The sequence below is a fragment of the Coregonus clupeaformis genome, unplaced genomic scaffold (assembly GCF_020615455.1).
Source record: "Coregonus clupeaformis isolate EN_2021a unplaced genomic scaffold, ASM2061545v1 scaf0422, whole genome shotgun sequence".
Lineage (NCBI taxonomy): Eukaryota > Metazoa > Chordata > Actinopteri > Salmoniformes > Salmonidae > Coregonus > Coregonus clupeaformis.
The window spans coordinates 95,941-116,397 of NW_025533877.1; the positions used below are offsets into that span (position 1 = coordinate 95,941).

The window sequence follows — 20,457 nt, forward strand, 5'->3', positions numbered from 1 at the left end:
CAGTGGACTACACACACACAGAAACATATGAAGAGTGACAGGTTTGACAGGGTTTATATATATGAGGTGTGTGTGACAGAGGCACACCTACTGCTGTCCTCCCCGCTCTCATTCTCTCACCCTCCTCTCAGTCCCTCTCTATTGCTCCCCTGTAAAGAGATTCACACTTCTCCAACCCTGAAACCCCCCAACCCAGTCAACACACACATATTCATGATGCCCTGGTGTTGTCAACTGAGAGGTTCATGCTGTTCTATGCCTGGTATTTAGGATATTTACCCTGGAGTGTTTAGTGTGTGTGTGTGTGTGTATGTGTGTGTGTGTGTGTGTGTGTGTGTGTGTTGTTGTGTGTGTGTTGTGTTGTGTGTGTGTGTGTGTGTGTGTGTGTGTGTGTGTGTGTGTGTGTGTGTGTGTGTGTGTGTGTGTGTGTGTGTGTGTGTGTGTGTGTGTGTGTGTGTGTGTGTGTGTGTGTGTGTGTGTGTGTGTGTGTGTGTGTGTGTGTGTGTGTGTGGTGTGCCTCTCCTCACAGTGCTATTGTCTCCGAAGGCCAGGGCTGAAAGGGGTTTGTCAGGAGTCTAAACTGGTCCTGCCAGTACAGCAATACTTACAATATATTTCAACACAACACAGAAGATGCAAACCAAAAGCTCTCTCTCTCTCTCTCTCTCTCTCTCTCTCTCTCTCTCTCTCTCTCTCTCTCTCTCTCTCTCTCTCTCTTCTCTCTCTCTCTCTCTCTCTCTCTCTCTCTCTCTCTCTCTCTCTCTCTCTCTCTCTCTCTCTCTCTCTCTCTCTCTCTCTCTCTCTCTCTCTCTCTCTCTCTCTCTCTCTCTCTCTCTCTCAATTTCAATTTCAATTTCAATTTAAGGGCTTTATTGGCATGGGAAACGTATGTTAACATTGCCAAAGCAAGTTAAGTAGATAGTAAACAAAAGTGAAATAAACAATAAATATTAACAGTAAACATTACACTCAGAAGTTTCAAAAGAATAAAGACATTTCAAATGTCATATTATGTATATATACAGTGTTATAACAATGTGCAAATAGTTAAAGTACAAATGGGAAAAATAAATAAATAAATATGGGTTGTATTTACAATGGTGTTTGTTCTTCACTGGTTGCCCTTTTCTTGTGGCAACAGGTCACAAATTTTGCAGCTGTGATGGCACACTGTGGTTTTTCACCCAGTAGATAAGGGAGTTTATCAAAATTGGGTTTGTTTTCGAATTCTTTGTGGATCGCTGTAATCTGAGGGAAATATGTGTCTCTAATATGGTCATACATTTGGCAGGAGGTTAGGAAGTGCAGTTCAGTTTCCACCTCATTTTGTGGGCAGTGTGCACATAGCCTGTCTTCTCTTGAGAGCCAGGTCTGCCTACGGCGGCCTTTCTCAATAGCAAGGCTATGCTCACTGAGTCTGTACATAGTCAAAGCTTTCCTTAAGTTTGGGTCAGTCACAGTGGTCAGGTATTCTGCCACTGTGTACTCTCTGTTTAGGGCCAAATAGCATTCTAGTTTGCTCTGTTTTTTTGTTTGTTCTTTCCAATGTGTCAAGTAATTCTCTTTATGTTTTCTCATGATTTGGTTGGGTCTAATTGTGTTGTTGTTGTTGTTGTTGTTGTTGTCCTGGGGCTGTGTGGGGTCTGTTTGTGTTTGTGAACAGAGGCCCAGGACAAGCTTACTTAGAGGACTCTTCTCCAAGTTCATCTCTCTGTAGGTGATGGCTTTGTTATGGAAGGTTTGGGAATCGCTTCCTTTTAAGTGGTTATAGAATTTAACGGCTCTTTTCTGGATTTTGATAATTAGCGGGTATTGGCCTAATTCTGCTCTGCATGCATTATTTGGTGTTTTACGTTGTACACGGAGGATGTTTTTGCAGAATTCTCTCTCTTTCTATCTCACTCTCTCTCTCTCCTTTTTGTCAGTGTGCAGGGTAGTGAACTAGTCCAACAGGTAGTGAACTAGTCCAACAGGTAGTGAACTAGTCCAACAGGTAGTGAACTAGTCCAACAGGTAGTGAACTAGTCCAACAGGTAGTGAACTAGTCCAACAGGTGCAGTAACACAACAACACAGAGGATGCAGCCTGAATGTTACGACTCTACAACCCTAGCCCTTCTGCCTCTTTCTGATCATTCTCTCTCCTCCTCTCCTCAATTCTCTCCCTTTCCCCTCAATATTCCATTGTCTCATTCTCTCTTCTCCAGCTCTACCCACCCTGTCTCTTACTGCCGATATCTCAACCACAGTAAACGACTTGTAGTCCTACAGAGCGTTGTATAGATTGATCACATCTCTAAACTACAACACAGGGACGGCTCTCCAGACTAACCAGGAGCCTCTAATTAACAGAAGGAAAAACAAAGACAAACATATGAAATTGTCTTTACTTATTTTTGACCATTTATGATCCTTTGTTCTTACTATTTGTTCTACTATTACCGTTTTAAAACTGCCTAGTCTGACTCCAGGTTGCAGTGCTGTCTTTGTTATTCCATCTGCCAACAACAGAGGGAGACAGGTGATCATGAACAAGTCTTGTTCACACAACTCATGGACACTACACCATACAACTACTTTTAAAGAAAACCCACAGGATATCCAGGTTTTGTCAACGCATCATAACACTGGCATCTAGATTAGCATTGTGTTGTTGTTTATTTCTATGAGTAGGAAGTAGGAAGACCCGCTATGCGTCAGGAAGACCCGCTATGTATTAGTCATATTACACTGCTGTTACTCGCTGTTTATTATCTATGCATGGTCACTTTACAAATTACCTCGACTAACCTGTACCCCCGCACATTGACTCGGTACCGGTACCTTCTGTATATAGCCTCGTTATTGTTATGTACAGTTATTGAGTTACTTTTAGATGTTTTTTTTTTTACTTTAGTTTATTTAGTAAATATTTTCTTAACTCTATTCTTGAACTGCATTGTTGGTTAAGGGCTCGTAAGTAAGCATTTCACGGTAAGGTCTACACCTGTTGTATTCGGCGCATGTGACATATAGAATTTGATTTGATTTGATTTATTTCTGAGTCTGCTTTTAATTTGTGGTGCTCAGTTGGTAGAGCATGGTGCTTTCAACGGCAGAGTAGTTGGTTCGATTCCGGGGATAATAAATGTATGCACACATGACTGTAAGTCGCTTTGGATAAAAGTGTCTGCTAAATGGCGTATATTTAAGCAATAAGGCCAGAGGTACTTCTGGTATATGGCCATTATACCACGGCTAGCTTTGAACACACCGACTGCGTCATTGCACAAAATAGTATGCAGCATCATCTAGATATGTGTGCAACAAAAGTTCAGCATTCACCTTCTGCTACCATTTCTGTCAACCCGTTTACGCATACAGTTTGACCCATCCGTTCGATAAATCCAACGTATGCACCACACAGAACGCACTGCAACTGCCTCTGCAACGCAATGCTGCATGGCAAATGCAGCGTTCCATTGGAAATTAATGTACTTCTGGTGTACCAAAATGCAATGACGCTGTCGGTGCGATCAAAGTGTAAGAACTGTTCTTTTGCACGACGCAACGCGGAGTGCCTGGAGACATCCCTTAGCCGTGGTATATTGGCCATATACCACAAACCCCCGAGGTGCCTTATTGTTATTATAATCTGGTTACCAAAACAATTAGAGCAGTAAAAATACATGTTTTGTCATACCCGTGGTATACGGTCTGATATACCACGGCTGTCAGCCAATCAGCATTCAGGGCTCGAACCACCCAGTTTATATTAATTGTTAGTGAAGAGAGACAGACGAGTCCAGGCTGATATAAATATTTATTTATCTTCCAAAAGGAACATTGTGTGTTAAACGTGGAATTTATCTTCAGAGAGTTCATTTTAAAGGTAGACTCAGCTACATGACGTCATCATACACTGCGGGTCAACTTCCTGTTTAGAGACATCATCAACAGCAAAATGCTAATCTGTCACTGGCTCTTCCCAATATGGGCATGTCTCAACGAACAGTGCAAATTGTCTGTAAGCAGGAACTTGCCCTGCTGTGTATGATGATGTCATTTTTCAGAGTCCACTTTTAGTATAAAAAATATACACAGTACCAGTCAAAAGGTTGGACACACCTACTCATTCAAGGGTTTTTCATTATTTTAGCTATTTTCTACATTGTAGAATAATAGTGAAGACATCAAAACTATGAAATAACACTTATGGAATCATGTAGAAACCGCAAAAGTGTTAAACAAATCCAAAAATATTTTATATTTGAGATTCTTCAAAGTAGCCACCCTTTGTCTTGATGACAGCTTTGCACACTCTTGGCATTCTCTCAACCAGCTTCACCTGGAATGCTTTTCCAACAGTCTTGAAGGAGTTCCCACATATGCTGAGCACTTGTTGGCTGCTTTTCCTTCACTCTGCGGTCCAACTCATCCCAAACCATCTCAATTGGGTTGAGATCAGGGGATTGTGGAGGCCAGGTCATCTGATGCAGCACTCCATCACTCTCCTTCTTGGTCAAATATCCCTTACAAAGCCTTGAGGTGTGTTGGGTCATTGTTCTGTTGAAAAACAAATGATTGTCCCACTAAGCCCAAACCAGATGGGATGGTGTATCGCTGCAGAATGCTGTGGTAGCCATGCTGGTTAAGTGTGCCTTGAATTCTAAATAAATCACAGACAGTGTCACCAGCAAAGCACCCCCACACCATCACACCTCCTCCTCCATGCTTCACGGTGGGAACTACACATGCGGAGATCATCCGTTCACTTACACTGCGTCTCACAAAGACACAGTGGTTGGAACCCAAAATCTCCAATTTGGACTCCAGACCAAAGGACAGATTTCCACCGGTCTAATGTCCATTGCTCATGTTTCTTGGCCCAAGCAAGTCTCTTCTTCTTATTGGTGTCCTTTAGTAGTGGTTTCTTTGCAGCAATTCGACCATGAAGGCCTGATTCACGCAGTCTCCTCTGAACAGATGATGTTGAGATGTGTCTGTTACTTGAACTCTGTGAAGCACTTATTTTGGCTGCAATTTCTGAGGCTGGTAACTCTAATGAACATATCCTCTGCAGCAGAGGTAACTCTGGGTCTTCCTTTCCTGTGGCGGTCCTCATGTGAGACAGTTCCATCATAGTGCTTGATGGTTTTTGCGACAGCACTTGAAGAAATGTTCAAAGTTCTTGACTGACCATGTCTTAAAGTAATAATGGGCTGTCGTTTCTCTTTGCTTATTTGAGCTGTTCTTGCCATAATATGGACTTGGTCTTTTACCAAATAGGACTATCTTCTGTATACCCCCCCTACCTTGTCACAACACAACTGATTGGCTCAAACGCATTAAGAAGGAAAGAAATTCCACAAATTAACTTTTAACAAGGCACACCTGTTAATTGAAATGCATTCCAGGTGACTACCTCATGAAGCTGGTTGAGAGAATGCCAAGTGTGCAAAGCTGTCATCAAGGCAAAGGGTGGATACTTTGAAGAATCTCAAATAGAAAATATATTTTGATTTGTTTAACACTTTTTTGGTAACTACATGATTCCATATGTGTTATTTCATAGTTTTGATGTCTTCACTATTATTTTACAATGTAAAAATAAAGAAAAACCGTGGAATGAGTAGGTATGTCCAAACTTTTGACTGGGACTGTATATTATAGAATTTGTGATTTAATATTAAAGTTATCTTCATTGCCAGACTACAGGCAGCAGTGTCTTTGTGTGAATATCTGACTACATAGCAGTGAACACAAACTTTGAGTGGTCTTTTACAGTAAATCAACACATGAACAGATAGATGTCCATTTCCCCATAAACTCTCTAACAAAGAATCACAAAAGGACGAGAAGTGAGGAAGACTAAGATGTGAAGACTACGGCTTGACCCAAATGGCACCCTATTCCCTAGATAGTGCACTATTGTGACCAGACCCATATGGGCCCTGGTCAAAAGTAGTGCACTATATAGGGAATACAGTGCCATTTGGGACAAAACCTATGAGAAAAGGGGAAAGTGCATTGTGTGAAAACAGTAAAACATCTCTTTTATCAATACTAGTCTATATTATCAACAGTGTCATAATTAACAACTTTTAGTAAGTGTACAGTAACTCTGTTTTTTGTTTTGAAGGACTGAAGTGTAAGCGCTAAGTGAAACATGATTGAATTGGACAAACAGATGCCCTCGTTGACGAAAATGTTAGTGTGTTTTTGTATTGTTGTAGCCAGGATGATACATAATGCATACCCTTACAAAAAAAAACATGAAAAAATCAAATGTGAAACTTCCAATATGATGTGTTTTTTTTCCTAAGGGTCAAAGGGGGCAAACAAGGGAAATACTGCTCCTTTAAACTCATACTGCTCCTTTAAAAAAGACATCTTTGCGCTTTAGTCGTTGAATGTACCGGTACTGTAATTAGACATTCCAGACGTAAACCAAACCTACAATGAAAACACATATAGCCCTCATGTCAGTCACCTCTTTCACATTATCAGGTTTCAGGCAGAGGAGAGAGATGGAGAGAACAATATGGAAAAGGAGGGAGAGAAAGACATTGAGAAAGAGAAAGAGAGAGAGAAACAACAGTGTTGCTGTTCCAGTCTACCTTCTCACATCATCTGTAGTAATCTCCCATAGTTAAAACCAACATCTCCTCCACTGTAGGGTTACCAGATGGCCTACAGACTTCCACACCGCTGCACCAGACAAGGGTCCGTCTGTGGTTCTGTCCCGATCAGGAGGCTCTGTCTGTGGGTTCAGTGTGTGGCTCTCTCCCCTGGATGCGTGGTACTCTTTCCCCTGGGAGAAGGAGTGTGTTTGTATGAGTGTGTGTGTGACGTCAGTGTGTGTGTGTCAAACCGGTGTGCTGTAGGGGCGTCTGTTAGTGCAGGGTGTGTTAGGGTAGGTGTCAACGGGGCTATAGTAGCTCAAAGGGGATTGGCCGGGCTGGGTCAAAAAGAAGGGGGCCTGCGGCGTGTCTGACAGGGGCAGTGATTGACACACTCCGGGGTTGTCATAGTGATACGTATGGAATCCCAGCCGCTCTGTTCCGTTGTGCAGCTCGTCACTAAGTCCCGGGCGTAGCCAGAAGGGGGAGCAGGTGGGGCAGTAGCTGGGGGGAGGGCCCACCTGGAACACACACAATCACCATAGAAATAGAATGATTGAAATAGAATGAGTCATTCCAATTCGATGTATGCATCAACTTACTACTGTAGCTCTAGGTTTAGGTCTAGGGTTTCGTGTTAGTGCTGTACTCTAACCTCCAGGGGCTCCAGGCAGAGAGGGGTGACAGCCAGGGTGTCCATCCCAGGGGTGCTGCACGCATTGCAGGCAAAGTGAGCCTGAACCTCCCCTTGAGTCTCCCCTCCTCCATCTCCTCCAGCCACGGAGGCCAAGTCCACTTCCGACTCATTTTTCTTACAGCAGTAGTACTGGAATTAGTGAAGGGGGTGAGGTTTTGTTCTGATCATTTATTGTTCATGAAAGAATGTGCAGATAAAACACGCGCACACAAACACACACACAAACACACACACATACACACACAGTCACATGGACAGACACACACACACACAAGTTACCTGGAGCCTGCAGTAGCACAGCACTGCTACAATACAGAGCAGGATGACTGTGGCGAGAAGTCCTCCGCTTATTACTACTGTTCCTGCTGACATTAAACTGGTTATAACTCTCCATCAAACCCTGGAGAAAGAGAGAGGGGGAGAGAGAGAGAGAGAGAGAGAGAGAGAGAGAGAGAGAGAGAGAGAGAGAGAGAGAGAGAGAGAGAGAGAGAGAGAGAGAGAGAGAGAGAGAGAGAGAGAGAGAGAGGCAGAGAGAGAGAGAGAGAGAGAGAGAGAGAGAGAGAGAGAGAGAGAGAGAGAGAGAGAGAGAGAGAGAGAGAGAGAGAGAGAGAGAGAGAGAGAAGGGGTGGGGGGAAACTACAGAAGTTAGTTATACTGTATGTTCTTAGCTACAACTTGACAGCGCATTAAAGGAGTGTAATACTTACGTTCAGCAATGGGTTCTATACCTGCAAGGACAAAGACAATCAAAGGACCTAAATTAGTTTGGTTGGGAAAGAACAATGATCTAAATGAACTCAGGCCAGGCCCCATATCTACCATGTGCCTAAGGGTAGGAGTGCTGATCTAGGATCTGTCCATACAATCTTATTCATCATGAACTAAAAGGCTAAACTGACCCTAGATCAGCACTCCTCCGAGACTCTTTTTTGTGGATACAGGCCCAGAACTCACATCAGGAGACAGGTAGAGGTGGAGAGGGGGAGGGGCCAGAGAAGGGGGCGGGGTCCTGTGAGGTCTTGGGGGTGGCAGCCTCAAAACCTCTTCTGGTTGGATCTCCTGCAGGAAGAAGAGTTAGAAGATAAAACATGGATCTCTTCATCAATTCCATCTACATCAGTCTCCTATCAGCAGGTGAGAGAGAAAGAGAGAGAGAGAGATTGCACATAATATGACATTTGAAATGTCTTTATTATTTTGGAACTTTTTTGAGTGTAATGTTTACTGTACATTTTTTGATTGTTTATTTCACTTTTGTTTATTATCTATTTCACTTGCTTTGGCAATGTAAACATATGTTTCCCATGCCAATAAAGCCCTTAAATTGAAATTGAAATTGAATTGAGCGAGAGAGAGAAAGAGAGAGAGACAGAGAGAGAGAGAGAGAGAGAGAGAGAGAGAGAGAGAGAGAGAGAGAGAGAGAGAGAGAGAAGAGAGGAAAAAGAGAGAGAGAGAGAGAGAGAGAGAGAGAGAGAGAGAGAGAGAGAGAGAGAGAGAGAGAGAGAGAGAGAGAGAGAGAGAGAGAGAGAGAGAGAGAGAGAGATAGAAGGGGCATTCTACAAATCAGCGTGCGTGCGTGCATCTGTGTCCATCAGACAGCTCCTCCTCTATGTCACCACTGCTCTAAATTATATACAGCACGGGCAGGTTAATGCCCTTAAAAGCAATGTGAAGTCTCCATTTCTCTTTCTCTCTCTTTCCCCCTCTCTCTCTCTCCTTCTCCCAACCTTCTACCTCTCTCTACCCCCTCTCCTCACCCCCTTCTCTCTCTATGGACCATGTCCAAGCAGTTCATCACACAACAGGGGCTCATTACAATGGAGAGAGAGATAGGGAGGAAAGGAAGAGGGAGAGAGTTAAGCCTGGAATAAAATATAGGGTTTAAGATTCACCCCTCTACCCTTTCTGACCATCACAGCACACACTGTGTCAGAAAGTGCTGTGGGATTTGACTGTGAAGACACACACACACACTCCTGTACTGTATGACCTAAAAGGAACCTGTGGTCTCAGGAGGGATCTGCCAAAAACTCCATTAACTATTAACCAGGAGGAAAAAGAGAGACCATGGAGGAGAGGAGAAAAACGGGATCACTATATTACCTACGTAAAATAGTCTACAAGGAATTCAGGAGAGGAGAGGAGAGGAGAAGAGAGGAGAGGAGAGAAGAGAGGTGATGAGAGGAGAAGAGAAGAGAGGAGAAGAGATGAATAGAGGAGAAGAGGAGAGAAGAGAGGAGAGAGAGAGGAGAGGAGAAGAGAAGAGAAGAGAAGAGAAGAGAAGAGAGAGAGAAGAGAAGAGAAGAGAAGAGAAGAGAAGAGAAGAGAAGAGAAGAGAAGAGAAGAGAAGAGAAGAGAAGAGAAGAGAAGAGAAGAGAAGAGAGGAGAAGAGAAGAGAAGAGAGGAGAAGAGAGGAGAAGAGAAGAGACTTGCAATATCATTGTAGATCCTAGCTATATCTTCTTTGAAATATAATGATATTAATATTTCGTTGCGGTGTGTGTGTGTGTGTGTGTGTGTGTGTGTGTGTGTGTGTGTGTGTGTGCGGTTTCTAACTTTTCACAGGAATAAATCTCGGTGAGCCTGCAATTTTAAAGCCCTGGGCGTTCAATTATTCAAAAATCATTCCTGCAACAATATTTTTCCATCAGGGGACAATTTAGCCAGGTAGTCAAGGCGAGACTCTCCCTCTCTCCTCTCTCCTCTCTCCCTCTCTTCTCCCCTCTTCTGAAAGCACTCTTCTCTCCGTGTAAGTAGAGATACACACTCGTTCCTAATCTCTCTCTCTCTCTCTCTCTCTCTCTCTGTGTGTGTGTGTGTGTGTGTGTGTGTCTAGGACAGCCGCACCACCTGCAGAAATGAACAATGGCAGAAGAGGAGGAGGAGAGAAGAGAGAAAAGTCTACAGGGAATTCACTCATACCAGGTCTTGTATGGCTGCCAATAGACTCTAACTATATGTCCCAGTGTTTGGAGTTGACTTTTTATTGCGTTAAAGGTGCTATATGCAACAATTTTGTGATATGAACACGCACACACAAATATCTCACCTGTGTAAATCAGCACTAGGGGGATGGCATCCTGTAGGTCAGGAGTGGATGACACTGCACAGCCCCCTGGGAAGAGGAACATGACATCTTCAGCACAACACAGGTCAATGTAAACATTGTCAGAACGGTTGAGACATGAGCACAAACATACTGGACCACTACTTGTCTTCAACAGTCTTGAAACATTGCCTTTGAATTAATGATGCATTCAAAACAGTGTTTCTGTTCGTTTTCCCCTTCCTATAACATTAATTGTACCCCACACACAATGCCATTATGTACATGTAGTAGTTTCCTGGGTATAGACCTGCACTACCTTTAAACTGATAGCACTTCTGTCACTCATCTAAGGACAAAACTGAGACAGTTGGGTCAGTGATGCCAGGGTATTCATGAACATAATATCAGCTACAGTGAAATTATAGGTAAGGTGTTAAGAATAATAACAACTAATAATAGTAATAATTAATGTAATCACACACATACACACACACCGTGGGGACACCCAGGACCAATTATTGTATTATTATTATTTTTTACGTACCTGTCAGATAAGCCCGTATCCTGGTATTTCCCAAACCTGTGGTTGGGTTATTCCCTAGGACACTGTCGGTGTGATGGTGAGATGGTCAATAGTGCACTAACTAGCCTACTGTATTACACCGTACGATAGCACAAATCGTTTCCACCGTTCGCTCCAGCAGCTTGTAGTCAATTCGCGCTATAACCGAACTCTCATGTTATCCTTCTTTTCCGTTATCCCTTGTTTCCACACTCTCACCTGTACTGAGACGGCGAAGACGTGAGAAATAACCCACCTGATAGCTCATGGCATCTCCCAGATGGTGTCTGCAGGGACACAGAGACATTGATCCGGGCAGAGATTGTCTGTGGTCGGGGAGGCTTTATCCATCACACCGCTGAGACTGTGGGGTTGGGGAGAATGGCTACTGTTACGGGTAGTGCTACTCCCTTGGGGAAAACGCAACAGACTGCGATATGCTACTGTATGGATGTCTAACGGCGCTCTGGGTGGATTCTGCTGATCTAAATCAAATCAAATCAAATGTTATTTGTCACATACACGTGTTTAGCAGATGTTATTGTGGGTGAATCGAAATGCTTCTGCTTCTAGCTCCGACAGTGCAGTAATATCTAACAAGTAATATCTAACAATTTCACAACATATACCCAATACACACAGATCTAAGTAAGGAATGAATTAAGAATATATCTAGAATCAGATTACCTAACCTCTCATTCTAACTTTAAACCTCTCATTTTAACTTCAAACTGGCCTAAGATCAGCTTCCAGGAACAACCATATCTATCCTACACCCGAGGATGGTAGGTTAAAGGCCGCTATGAAAGCGTTAAATCATAAACTGGGCTTACGTCACTGACCTTGCACTTAAGGCAGAACCCGGCAGGGCTCAATTGTATTGCCAAGAAAAGTAAATATTAAGAAAACTTCTGTTGACCTACCATCACTGGGCACCCACGACCCAAACATGATAGGCCTGGGACTAGATAATTAGTAAGGTATTTTATTACAGTGTCAGAAAGACAGTCAACGATAACTTTCAATTCGAAATGTCTAACTGCGTGCACTAGTTATCTAGTCCCAGGCCTATTTACCAGAAATGTGGGCTATATCCCTCAGAACGTCGGGTAGAAAACAAATCCTAAGTGCTCGCCTGGGCTTGGCAGGTAGACCACCAGTAGTATGCCTACGTGTGCTTTTTATTTTACGTGATTTTAGGCATTCAGTGTAACGGGTAAATTAGCAGCTTCACATTGTATTTGTTTTAGCTTTATTAGGCAGCAGAGGACAAAAAAAAGCGAACACGTGCTACACCAGCAGAGAGATGAGTTCTGTGATGAGGTGAGGTTCAAAACGGACAACAGTAGGCCTAACCTTAGTATGTAGCACCAACGTCAATTTGTTTTCTAACATCTATTAAGTCTCGGATGTCTTGGTGCTAATTAAATTAACTAGGCCGATGCTATGTGTGTCTGTGGGCACGTCTGTATTGTGCTAACTCTTAGGATGACTGTAAGGACATGAAGGTGTATTTCTCCCAGAGTGAATGGGCCAGTTTGGCTAAATGGGAGAAAAAGCGCTACAGAAACATGAAGAGGAACCACTTGGCCATGCTGGCTATAGGTACTATATATCTCTATGAGGCCATGACTATTGTGATGAAGAATGATGCTCTCTGTTGTTCCTCAGGGGCCTGTTTCAGGACATTAGCCTCAGATAGAAATGTGTTGTGTAGAACAGATATAATTGTCTATAAGGTAGATCAGGGAATCGTGACCGCTCTATTAATTATATTTCTATGTGCAAAGTTCCGATTGTTCCACCTCTCTGAATACACCCCAGGTCTGCAGCCGCTGGTCCCTGTGTTTCTGAGGCGTTGCCGGGAGGAGAGGGAGAAAGCACATAGACCACCCCCAACAGGACCTAGTGACACAGTGGAGGAAGAGGAGGAGGAAGAATGGACCCCTCACCTATAGAGACAACAGCAGGGTAAAACTCAAAGGAGAAGGGAGAAGTCCAGAACACCTTCTACAGCCTCCACTTCTAAACCCCCTCAGTCCAGAACACCTTCTACAGCCTCCACTTCTAAACCCCCTCAGTCCAGAACACCTTCTACAGCCTCCACTTCTAAACCCCCTCAGTCCAGAACACCTTCTACAGCCTCCACTTCTAAACCCCCTCAGTCCAGAACACCTTCTACAGCCTCCACTTCTAAACCCCCTCAGTCCAGAACACCTTCTACAGCCTCCACTTCTAAACCCCTCAGTCCAGAACACCTTCTACAGCAACCACTTCTAAACCCCCCTCAGTCCAGAACACCTTCTACAGCCTCCACTTCTAAACCCCCTCAGTCCAGAACACCTTCTACAGCCTCCACTTCTAAACCCCCTCAGTCCAGAACACCTTCTACAGCCTCCACTTCTAAACCCCCTCAGTCCAGAACACCTTCTACAGCCTCCACTTCTAAACCCCCTCAGTCCAGAACACCTTCTACAGCAACCACTTCTAAACCCCCTCAGTCCAGAACACCTTCTACAGCCTCCACTTCTAAACCCCCTCAGTCCAGAACACCTTCTACAGCCTCCACTTCTAAACCCCCTCAGTCCAGAACACCTTCTACAGCCTCCACATCAAAACTCCCTCAGTCCAGAACACCTAAAACATCTGTGACTACAGGGTCCTGTATCTCCCCTGCTATCTCAGCCTCAACCAAAACCCTCAACACAGAGACCTTAACCCCTACTGTGACACAGACCTTAACCTCATCCCCAACCAAAACCAAACGTTCTGACACCTCAGCCACACCTAAAACCTCGACTAGCTCAGAAATGACCAGAACATCTAACAAACAGGTGACCCCAACCTTAGCCACGCCCACTGCTACACAGGTGACCACAAGGTGGTCCTCTGTAGCTCAGCTGGTAGAGCACGGCGCTTGTAACGCCAAGGTAGTGGGTTCGATCCCCGGGACCACCCATACACCAAAATGTATGCACGCATGACTGTAAGTCGCTTTGGATAAAAGCATCTGCTAAATGGCATTATATATTATATGATATATTATAAGGTCTGACCCCTCGACCCCGGCCAGACCACAGCTGAGCAGAGGGCCAGTGGTGACACGTATTTACACCTGGATGTGGACTGATTGGGACAGTTACAAAATGGGAAGAGAACCTTCAATACAACCTCACCTGGATGAGCTGACTGGAGAGAGAGAAGGAGAGGAGAGAGAGAGTAGGGGAGAGAGGAGCGGAGACAAAGAGAGATGGAGGAACAGTGGGGGAGAAGAGGAGAGCAGGAGGTGAACGAAGAGAGAGAAGGAGAAAAGTGGGGGGAGAAGGAGGAGAGCGAAGGAGAGATGGAGTCAGAGTGGAAGAGAGGAGGAGAGGAGGAGAGCGAAGGAGAGATGGAGTGGAACAGTGGGGGAGAGGAGGAGAGCGGAGGAGAGATGGAGTGGAACAGTGGGGGAGAGGAGGAGGAGCGAAAGAGAGATGGAGTGGAACAGTGGGGGAGAGGAGGAGAGCGGGAGCGAAGGAGAGATGGAGTGGAACAGTGGGGGAGAGGAGGAGAGCGGGAGCGAAGGAGAGATGGAGTGGAACAGTGGGGGAGAGGAGGAGAGCGAAGGAGAGATGGAGTGGAACAGTGGGGGAGAGGAGGAGAGCGGGAGCGAAGGAGAGATGGAGTGGAACAGTGGGGAGAGGAGGAGAGCGGGAGCGAAGGAGAGAGGATATTTTATTAATGTTGGCTAATTCCATGAACATATCCTATTTAGTAATCCGCAGTAACACATGGATCTGAGTAATAACAACTCCACTCAGGTGTGAGCCACACCACTGTTGTTACTCTGTAACGATTTCCTCCTCTCCTCGTCCTTACAGGACCCAGGGTGTGTGTCAGAGCAGATGAAGAGGGCATGGCTAAGGCAGCAGATGTCAGAGGTGAAGAGATACACTCGAGGTGTGAACCTCCGCAGCAGAGCCAGAGTCAGCTATACTGAGGAAGAGGAGCTGAGAGACGAAGATCACCTCTGTGAGTCTCAATCTAAATACAGTGTATCTCTATGTGAAACCTTCATGAACCCATTTTAAGGTCTTTATAGATGCAGTATTTTTGTGATCTTTGGTTAAATTGCCCCTAATGTCTTGTTTTATCTACTGGTTAGCATACACATGATACAATCCTGTAACTAATGGTTAGTGTGTATATTGTGTAGAGAATCTGCTTCTCATCTCTATCAGTCTGTGAGGAGTGCAAGTCTTTCTTCATCGAGGAGTGTGAGCTCCACGGTCCCCCCCTCTTCATCCCAGACACCCCTGCCCCCCTGGGGGCCCCAGACAGGGCCTGACTCACCCTGATGCCCGGCCTGGAGGTCAGGACATCAGCCATCCCTGGAGCTGGTCTGGGGGTCTTCAACCACGGACACACCGTGCCCCAAGGGACGCACTACGGACCTTATGAAGGAGAACTAACAGACAAGGAGCTGGCCATGGAGAGTGGATACTCCTGGGTGGTGAGAGGAGTGTGTGTGTCTGTCTGTCTGACTATCTGTCTGATTAAAGCGCAACACCAAGTTCTGATTGGCTGGGTGAAATAACTGCTGAGATGCAATTGGTCCTCAGATCTACAAAAACAAGCAGAGTGACGAGTGCATTGATGCCAAGAGAGACACTCACTCCCAACTGGATGAGGTGTGTCTTTTCTCCAGCCATCCATCCCTCTCTCCATCTCTCCATCCATCCCTCTCTCCATCTCTCCATCTGTCCCTCTCTCCATCCATCCCTCTCTCCATCTCTCCATCTCCCTCTCTCCATCTCTCCATCTGTCCCTCTCTCCATCTCTCCATCCATCCCTCTCTCCATCTCTCCATCCGTCCCTCTCTCCATCTCTCCATCCATCCCTCTCTCCATCTCTCCATCCGTCCCTCTCTCCATCTCTCCATCTGTCCCTCTCTCCATCTCTTTCACATCTCTCCATCCGTCCCTCTCTCCATCTCTCCATCCATCCCTCTCTCCATCTCTACATCTGTCCCTCTCTCCATCTCTCCATCAATCACTCTCTCCATCCATCCCTCTCTCCATCTCTCCATCTGTCCCTCTCTCCATCTCTCCATCCATCCCTCTCTCCATCCATCCCTCTCTCCATCTCTCCATCTGTCCCTCTCTCCATCTCTCCATCCATCCCTCTCTCCATCCATCCCTCTCTCCATCTCTCCATCTGTCCCTCTCTCCATCTCTCCATCCATCCCTTTCTCCATCTCTCCATCCATCCCTCTCTCCATCTCTCCATCCATCCCTCTCTCCATCTCCATCCATCCCTCTCTCCATTTCTCCATCCATCCCTCTCTCCATCTCTCCATCTCTCCATCCATCCCTCTCTCCATCCACCCCTCTCTCCATCCATCCCTCTCTCCATCTCTCCATCCATCCCTCTCTCCATCTCTCTATCCATCCCTCTCTCCATCTCTCCATCTCTCCATCTATCCCTCTCTCCATCTCTCCATCCATCCCTCTCTCCATCTCTCCATCTGTCCCTCTCTCCATCTCTCCATCCATCTCTCCATCCATCCCTCTCTCCATCTCTCCATCCATCCCTCTCGCCATCTCTCCATCCATCCCTCTCTCCATCTCTCCATCCATCCCTCTCTCCATCTCTCCATCCATCCCTCTCTCCATCTCTCCATCCATCCCTCTCTCATCTCTCCATCCATCCCTCTCTCCATCTGTCCCTCTCTCCATCTCTCCATCTGTCCCTCTCTCCATCTCTCCCTCTCTCCATCTGTCCCTCTCTCCATCTCTCCATCCATCCCTCTCTCCATCTCTCCATCCATCCCTCTCTCCATCTCTCCATCCATCCCTCTCTCCATCTCTCCATCCATCCCTCTCTCCATCTCTCCATCCATCCCTCTCTCCATCTCTCCATCCATCCCTCTCTCCATCTCTCCATCCATCCCTCTCTCCATCTGTCCCTCTCTCCATCTCTCCATCTGTCCCTCTCTCCATCTCTCCCTCTCTCCATCTGTCCCTCTCTCCATCTCTCCATCCATCCCTCTCTCCATTTCTCCATCCATCCCTCTCTCCATCTCTCCATCCATCCCTCTCTCCATCTTCCCCTCCATCCATCCCTCTCTCCATCTCTCCATCCGTCCCTCTCTCCATCTCTCCATCTCCTCTCTCCATCTCTCTCCATCTCCCTCTCTCCATCTCTCCATCTATCCCTCTCTCCACCTCCATCCCTCTCTCCATCTCTCCATCTTTCCCTCTCTCCATCTCTCCATCCATCCCTCTCTCCATCTCTCCATCCATCCCTCTCTCCATCTCTCCATCCATCCCTCTCTCCATCATCCCTCTCTCCATCTCTCCATCCATCCCTCTCTCCATCTCTCCATCTCTCCATCCATCCCTCTCTCCATCTCTCCATCCATCCCTCTCTCCATCTCTCCATCCATCCCTCTCTCCATCTCTCTATCCATCCCTCTCTCCCTCTCCACTCTCCATCCATCCCTCTCTCCATCTCTCCATCTATCCCTCTCTCCATCTCTCCATCTGTCCCTCTCTCCATCCTCTCTCCATCTCTCCATCTGTCCCTCTCTCCATCTCTCCATCCATCCCTCTCTCCATCTCTCCATCCGTCCCTCTCTCCATCTCTCCATCCATCCCTCTCTCCATCTCTCCATCTCCTCTCTCCATCTCTCCATCTTTCCCTCTCTCCATCTCTCCATCCATCCCTCTCTCCATCTTCCCTCTCTTCATCTCTCCATCTGTCCCTCTCTCCATCTCTCCATCCATCCCTCTCTCCATCTCTCCATCTGTCCCTCTCTCCATCTCTCCATCCTCCCTCTCTCATCCATCTCTCCATCTATCCCTCTCTCCATCTCTCCATCCATCCCTCTCTCCATCTCTCCATCCATCCCTCTCTCCATCTCTCCATCTGTCCCTCTCTCCTCTCTCCCTCTCTCCATCCTTCCCTCTCTCCATCTCTCCATCTATCCCTCTCTCCATCTCTCCCTCTCTCCATCTTCCCTCTCTCCATCTCTCCATCCATTCCTCTCTCCATCTCTCCATCCATTCCTCTCTCCATCTCTACATCTATCCCTCTCTCCATCTCTCCATCTGTCCCTCTCTCCATCTCCATCACCTCTCTCCATCTCTCCATCTGTCCCTCTCTCCATCCATCCCTCTCTCCATCTCTCCCATCTTATTTTCTCCCAATCTCTACATCTTTCTATCCTTCTGTGTTTTCATCTTGTTCGATGATGTTGAGTTGGCCTAAATTGATTTAATTCTTATTGTCTCTCCCACTTAAAAAAAAAATGTATGTAGTTCTGTCCTTGAGCTGTTCTTGTCTATTAATGTTCTGTATTATGTAATGTTTAATGTTTTGTGTGGACCCTAGGAAGAGTAGCTGCTGCTTTTGCAACAGCTATGGGGATCCTAATAAAATACCTTCCCTCTCTCTTACCACTCCTCCTCTCTCTGTCAGGTATGTGAACTGTGCCCGTAGTGAAGAAGAGCAGAGTCTGGTGGCCTTCCAGTACAGAGGAGGGATTCTGTACCGCTGCTGTAAGCATATAGCTGTTGGAAGAGGAGATGTTGGTGTGGTACGGAGAGGAGTACGCCAGAGACCTGGGCATCATCTTCCACTTCCTCTGGGACAAAAAGAGCTCAGCTAGAGGTACTTTTGAGCTTTCTCTCTCTACCTCTCTGCTTATTCCCTTTCCTCAACCCTCTAGAACATTCATTGTGCAATAATCTGAAGGAATGTGTTTTCCTCAGTCAGCTGAATGCACCACTTACTTCATAGAACCGTGGTTACGTGAGTAATCTCCGATATCCGCTATAGCGGCTGGGGCAAACGGAGAGGTAACAGCGGTTTCTAGCGCGTCTTGAAATAGTTTTCTCCCGACAAATGTGGCTCTAGCTTTTGAACGGTTGGCGCTATTAGCAACTATGACCCCATGCCTGAAAGCTAAGACACTCAGGAACACGTATGTCTGTTTCCATCTACGACGCACACAGGCTGTGCAGGCCTTGTTAGAAGGCAGAGTGATGTGAATGTATCTGCACTGAATGACTAGTGGAGGTAAATGGATTATCCACAGAAGACCATACACACAGATTGCTTGATGAGCATCCCTAATGTTTTCCTGAACTTTCCAATACCTTTGTGATGCATTTCAATCACCCCAAAACATACTTCCTTCAGACTGAAATTTGGCATTATCTGATTTGACATATTTGTGTGCTTTTATTGAGATAATGATACCCCCAAGTGTACAGAAATTGTGAATCAAATAGCTTCATGGTCCATGTTAATAGTATTCTAAATAGCATGTAATTTATATGAATCAATTTGACTTTGTGACCCCCCAACTCCCATTCTCCGATGAGTTGGCTATGGCGGCTTACCCAGTGAGTTTGTTTCAGAAAAGTGTCTCCCCCAGAAATATTAGTGACTACCACTGCTCTAGAACTACCTGTTCAATTTTCCCTCTCTTGCCATCTCTCTATTCAAGTGAAGTGGAATATAATGATATCATCAGTCTTTCTTTTTCTTTCAGTATTTGCTTCAGTTCTCTATCAAGCTTGCTATTCTCTTTGACCTCTCTCAACACCCCTTCAGTTCTCTGTCAAGCTTGCTATTCTCTTTGACCTCTCTGAACACCCCTTCCGTTTCTCTCCTTCCCTCCCTCCCTCTTCCTTTCAGGTGTGAATGAGTCGTTCCAGTCTCAGATCTTTTCCTGCTCTGGTTGTCTGTTCTCCTTCACGGCTCAGATCTCCCTCTACAAGCACATAAAGAGATGCCACAGGGAAGAGTACGTCAGGCTGCTGAGGAGTGGAGGGATTAGATCACAGACACTAGCACCACCCAGTGGCTCTCAGCTGTGTTCAACAACTTCAGATCGCACCCCCATCACACTTCCCACCCAGAAACAGAGACACAGGGAAGCCAAGACTTCACCACTGCTCTCAGTGTGGGAAGAGTTTCCGTCGATCAGGAGACTTAAAGGTACACCAACATACTCACACAGGAGAGAGGCCATATCACTGCACCCAGTGTGGGAAGAGTTTCACACAGATATGTAATTTGAAGACACACAAGCGTACTCACACAGGAGAGAGGCCATATCACTGTTCCCAGTGTGGGAAGAGTTTCAGTCAGTCAGGACATTTAAAGATACACCAGCGTACTCACACAGGAGAGAGGCCATATCACTGTCCCCAGTGTGGGAAGTTTCAGTCGGTCAGGGCACTTAAAGGAACACCAGCGTACTCACACCTGACTCTATGAGTCAATAGCACCAACTGATTTACCAGTGGCATTCCAAACACAAAATAGTTTGTTTGGCTGAATACAAATCTAATGTAACTGTGTGTAGACCATCTTTGATTCCTAGTGTGTTGTGTGAGAGGAGGGTGACTGCAGTGAGAGACATGTTGAATATGACAGGCCAGGACACGTCCATGTTTGACCCTTACCTGAATGTTGCAGGGAGCTGGTTGCTGACTGACAATAAGCTGTTATGAATGCTTATAACAAGTCTACATAAGCTATACATTATGCAG

General features: G+C 45.7%; 1 protein-coding gene and 1 pseudogene across 1 annotated transcript; one reads left to right on the plus strand and one right to left on the minus strand.

Moving 5' to 3' along the window:
• Positions 1-5,615: 5,615 nt before the first annotated feature.
• Positions 5,616-11,357, minus strand: LOC121587230 (protein FAM163A-like). Its single transcript, XM_041904147.2, has 7 exons — positions 10,892-11,357; positions 10,348-10,413; positions 8,253-8,357; positions 8,006-8,026; positions 7,578-7,698; positions 7,257-7,427; positions 5,616-7,122 (listed from the first exon to the last, which is right to left on the minus strand). The coding sequence occupies exons 5-7, from the start codon at positions 7,668-7,670 to the stop codon at positions 6,847-6,849; spliced, it is 540 nt and encodes a 179-aa protein (XP_041760081.2). The 5' UTR covers positions 7,671-7,698; positions 8,006-8,026; positions 8,253-8,357; positions 10,348-10,413; positions 10,892-11,357; the 3' UTR covers positions 5,616-6,846.
• Positions 11,358-12,437: 1,080 nt separating this feature from the next.
• LOC123481320 lies at positions 12,438-20,182 on the plus strand (annotated as a pseudogene).
• Positions 20,183-20,457: the final 275 nt, after the last annotated feature.

Excerpts from the sequence above, each read along its gene's own strand:
- LOC121587230 (XM_041904147.2), bottom strand. The coding sequence starts at position 7,670 with ATGTCAGCAGGAACAGTAGTAATAAGCGGAGGACTTCTCGCCACAGTC. Across the intron at positions 7,428-7,577 it reads TGTGCTACTGCAGGCTCCAG|TACTACTGCTGTAAGAAAAA; the intron begins GTAACTTGTGTG and ends CACTAATTCCAG. Across the intron at positions 7,123-7,256 it reads TCTGCCTGGAGCCCCTGGAG|GTGGGCCCTCCCCCCAGCTA; the intron begins GTTAGAGTACAG and ends TGTGTGTTCCAG.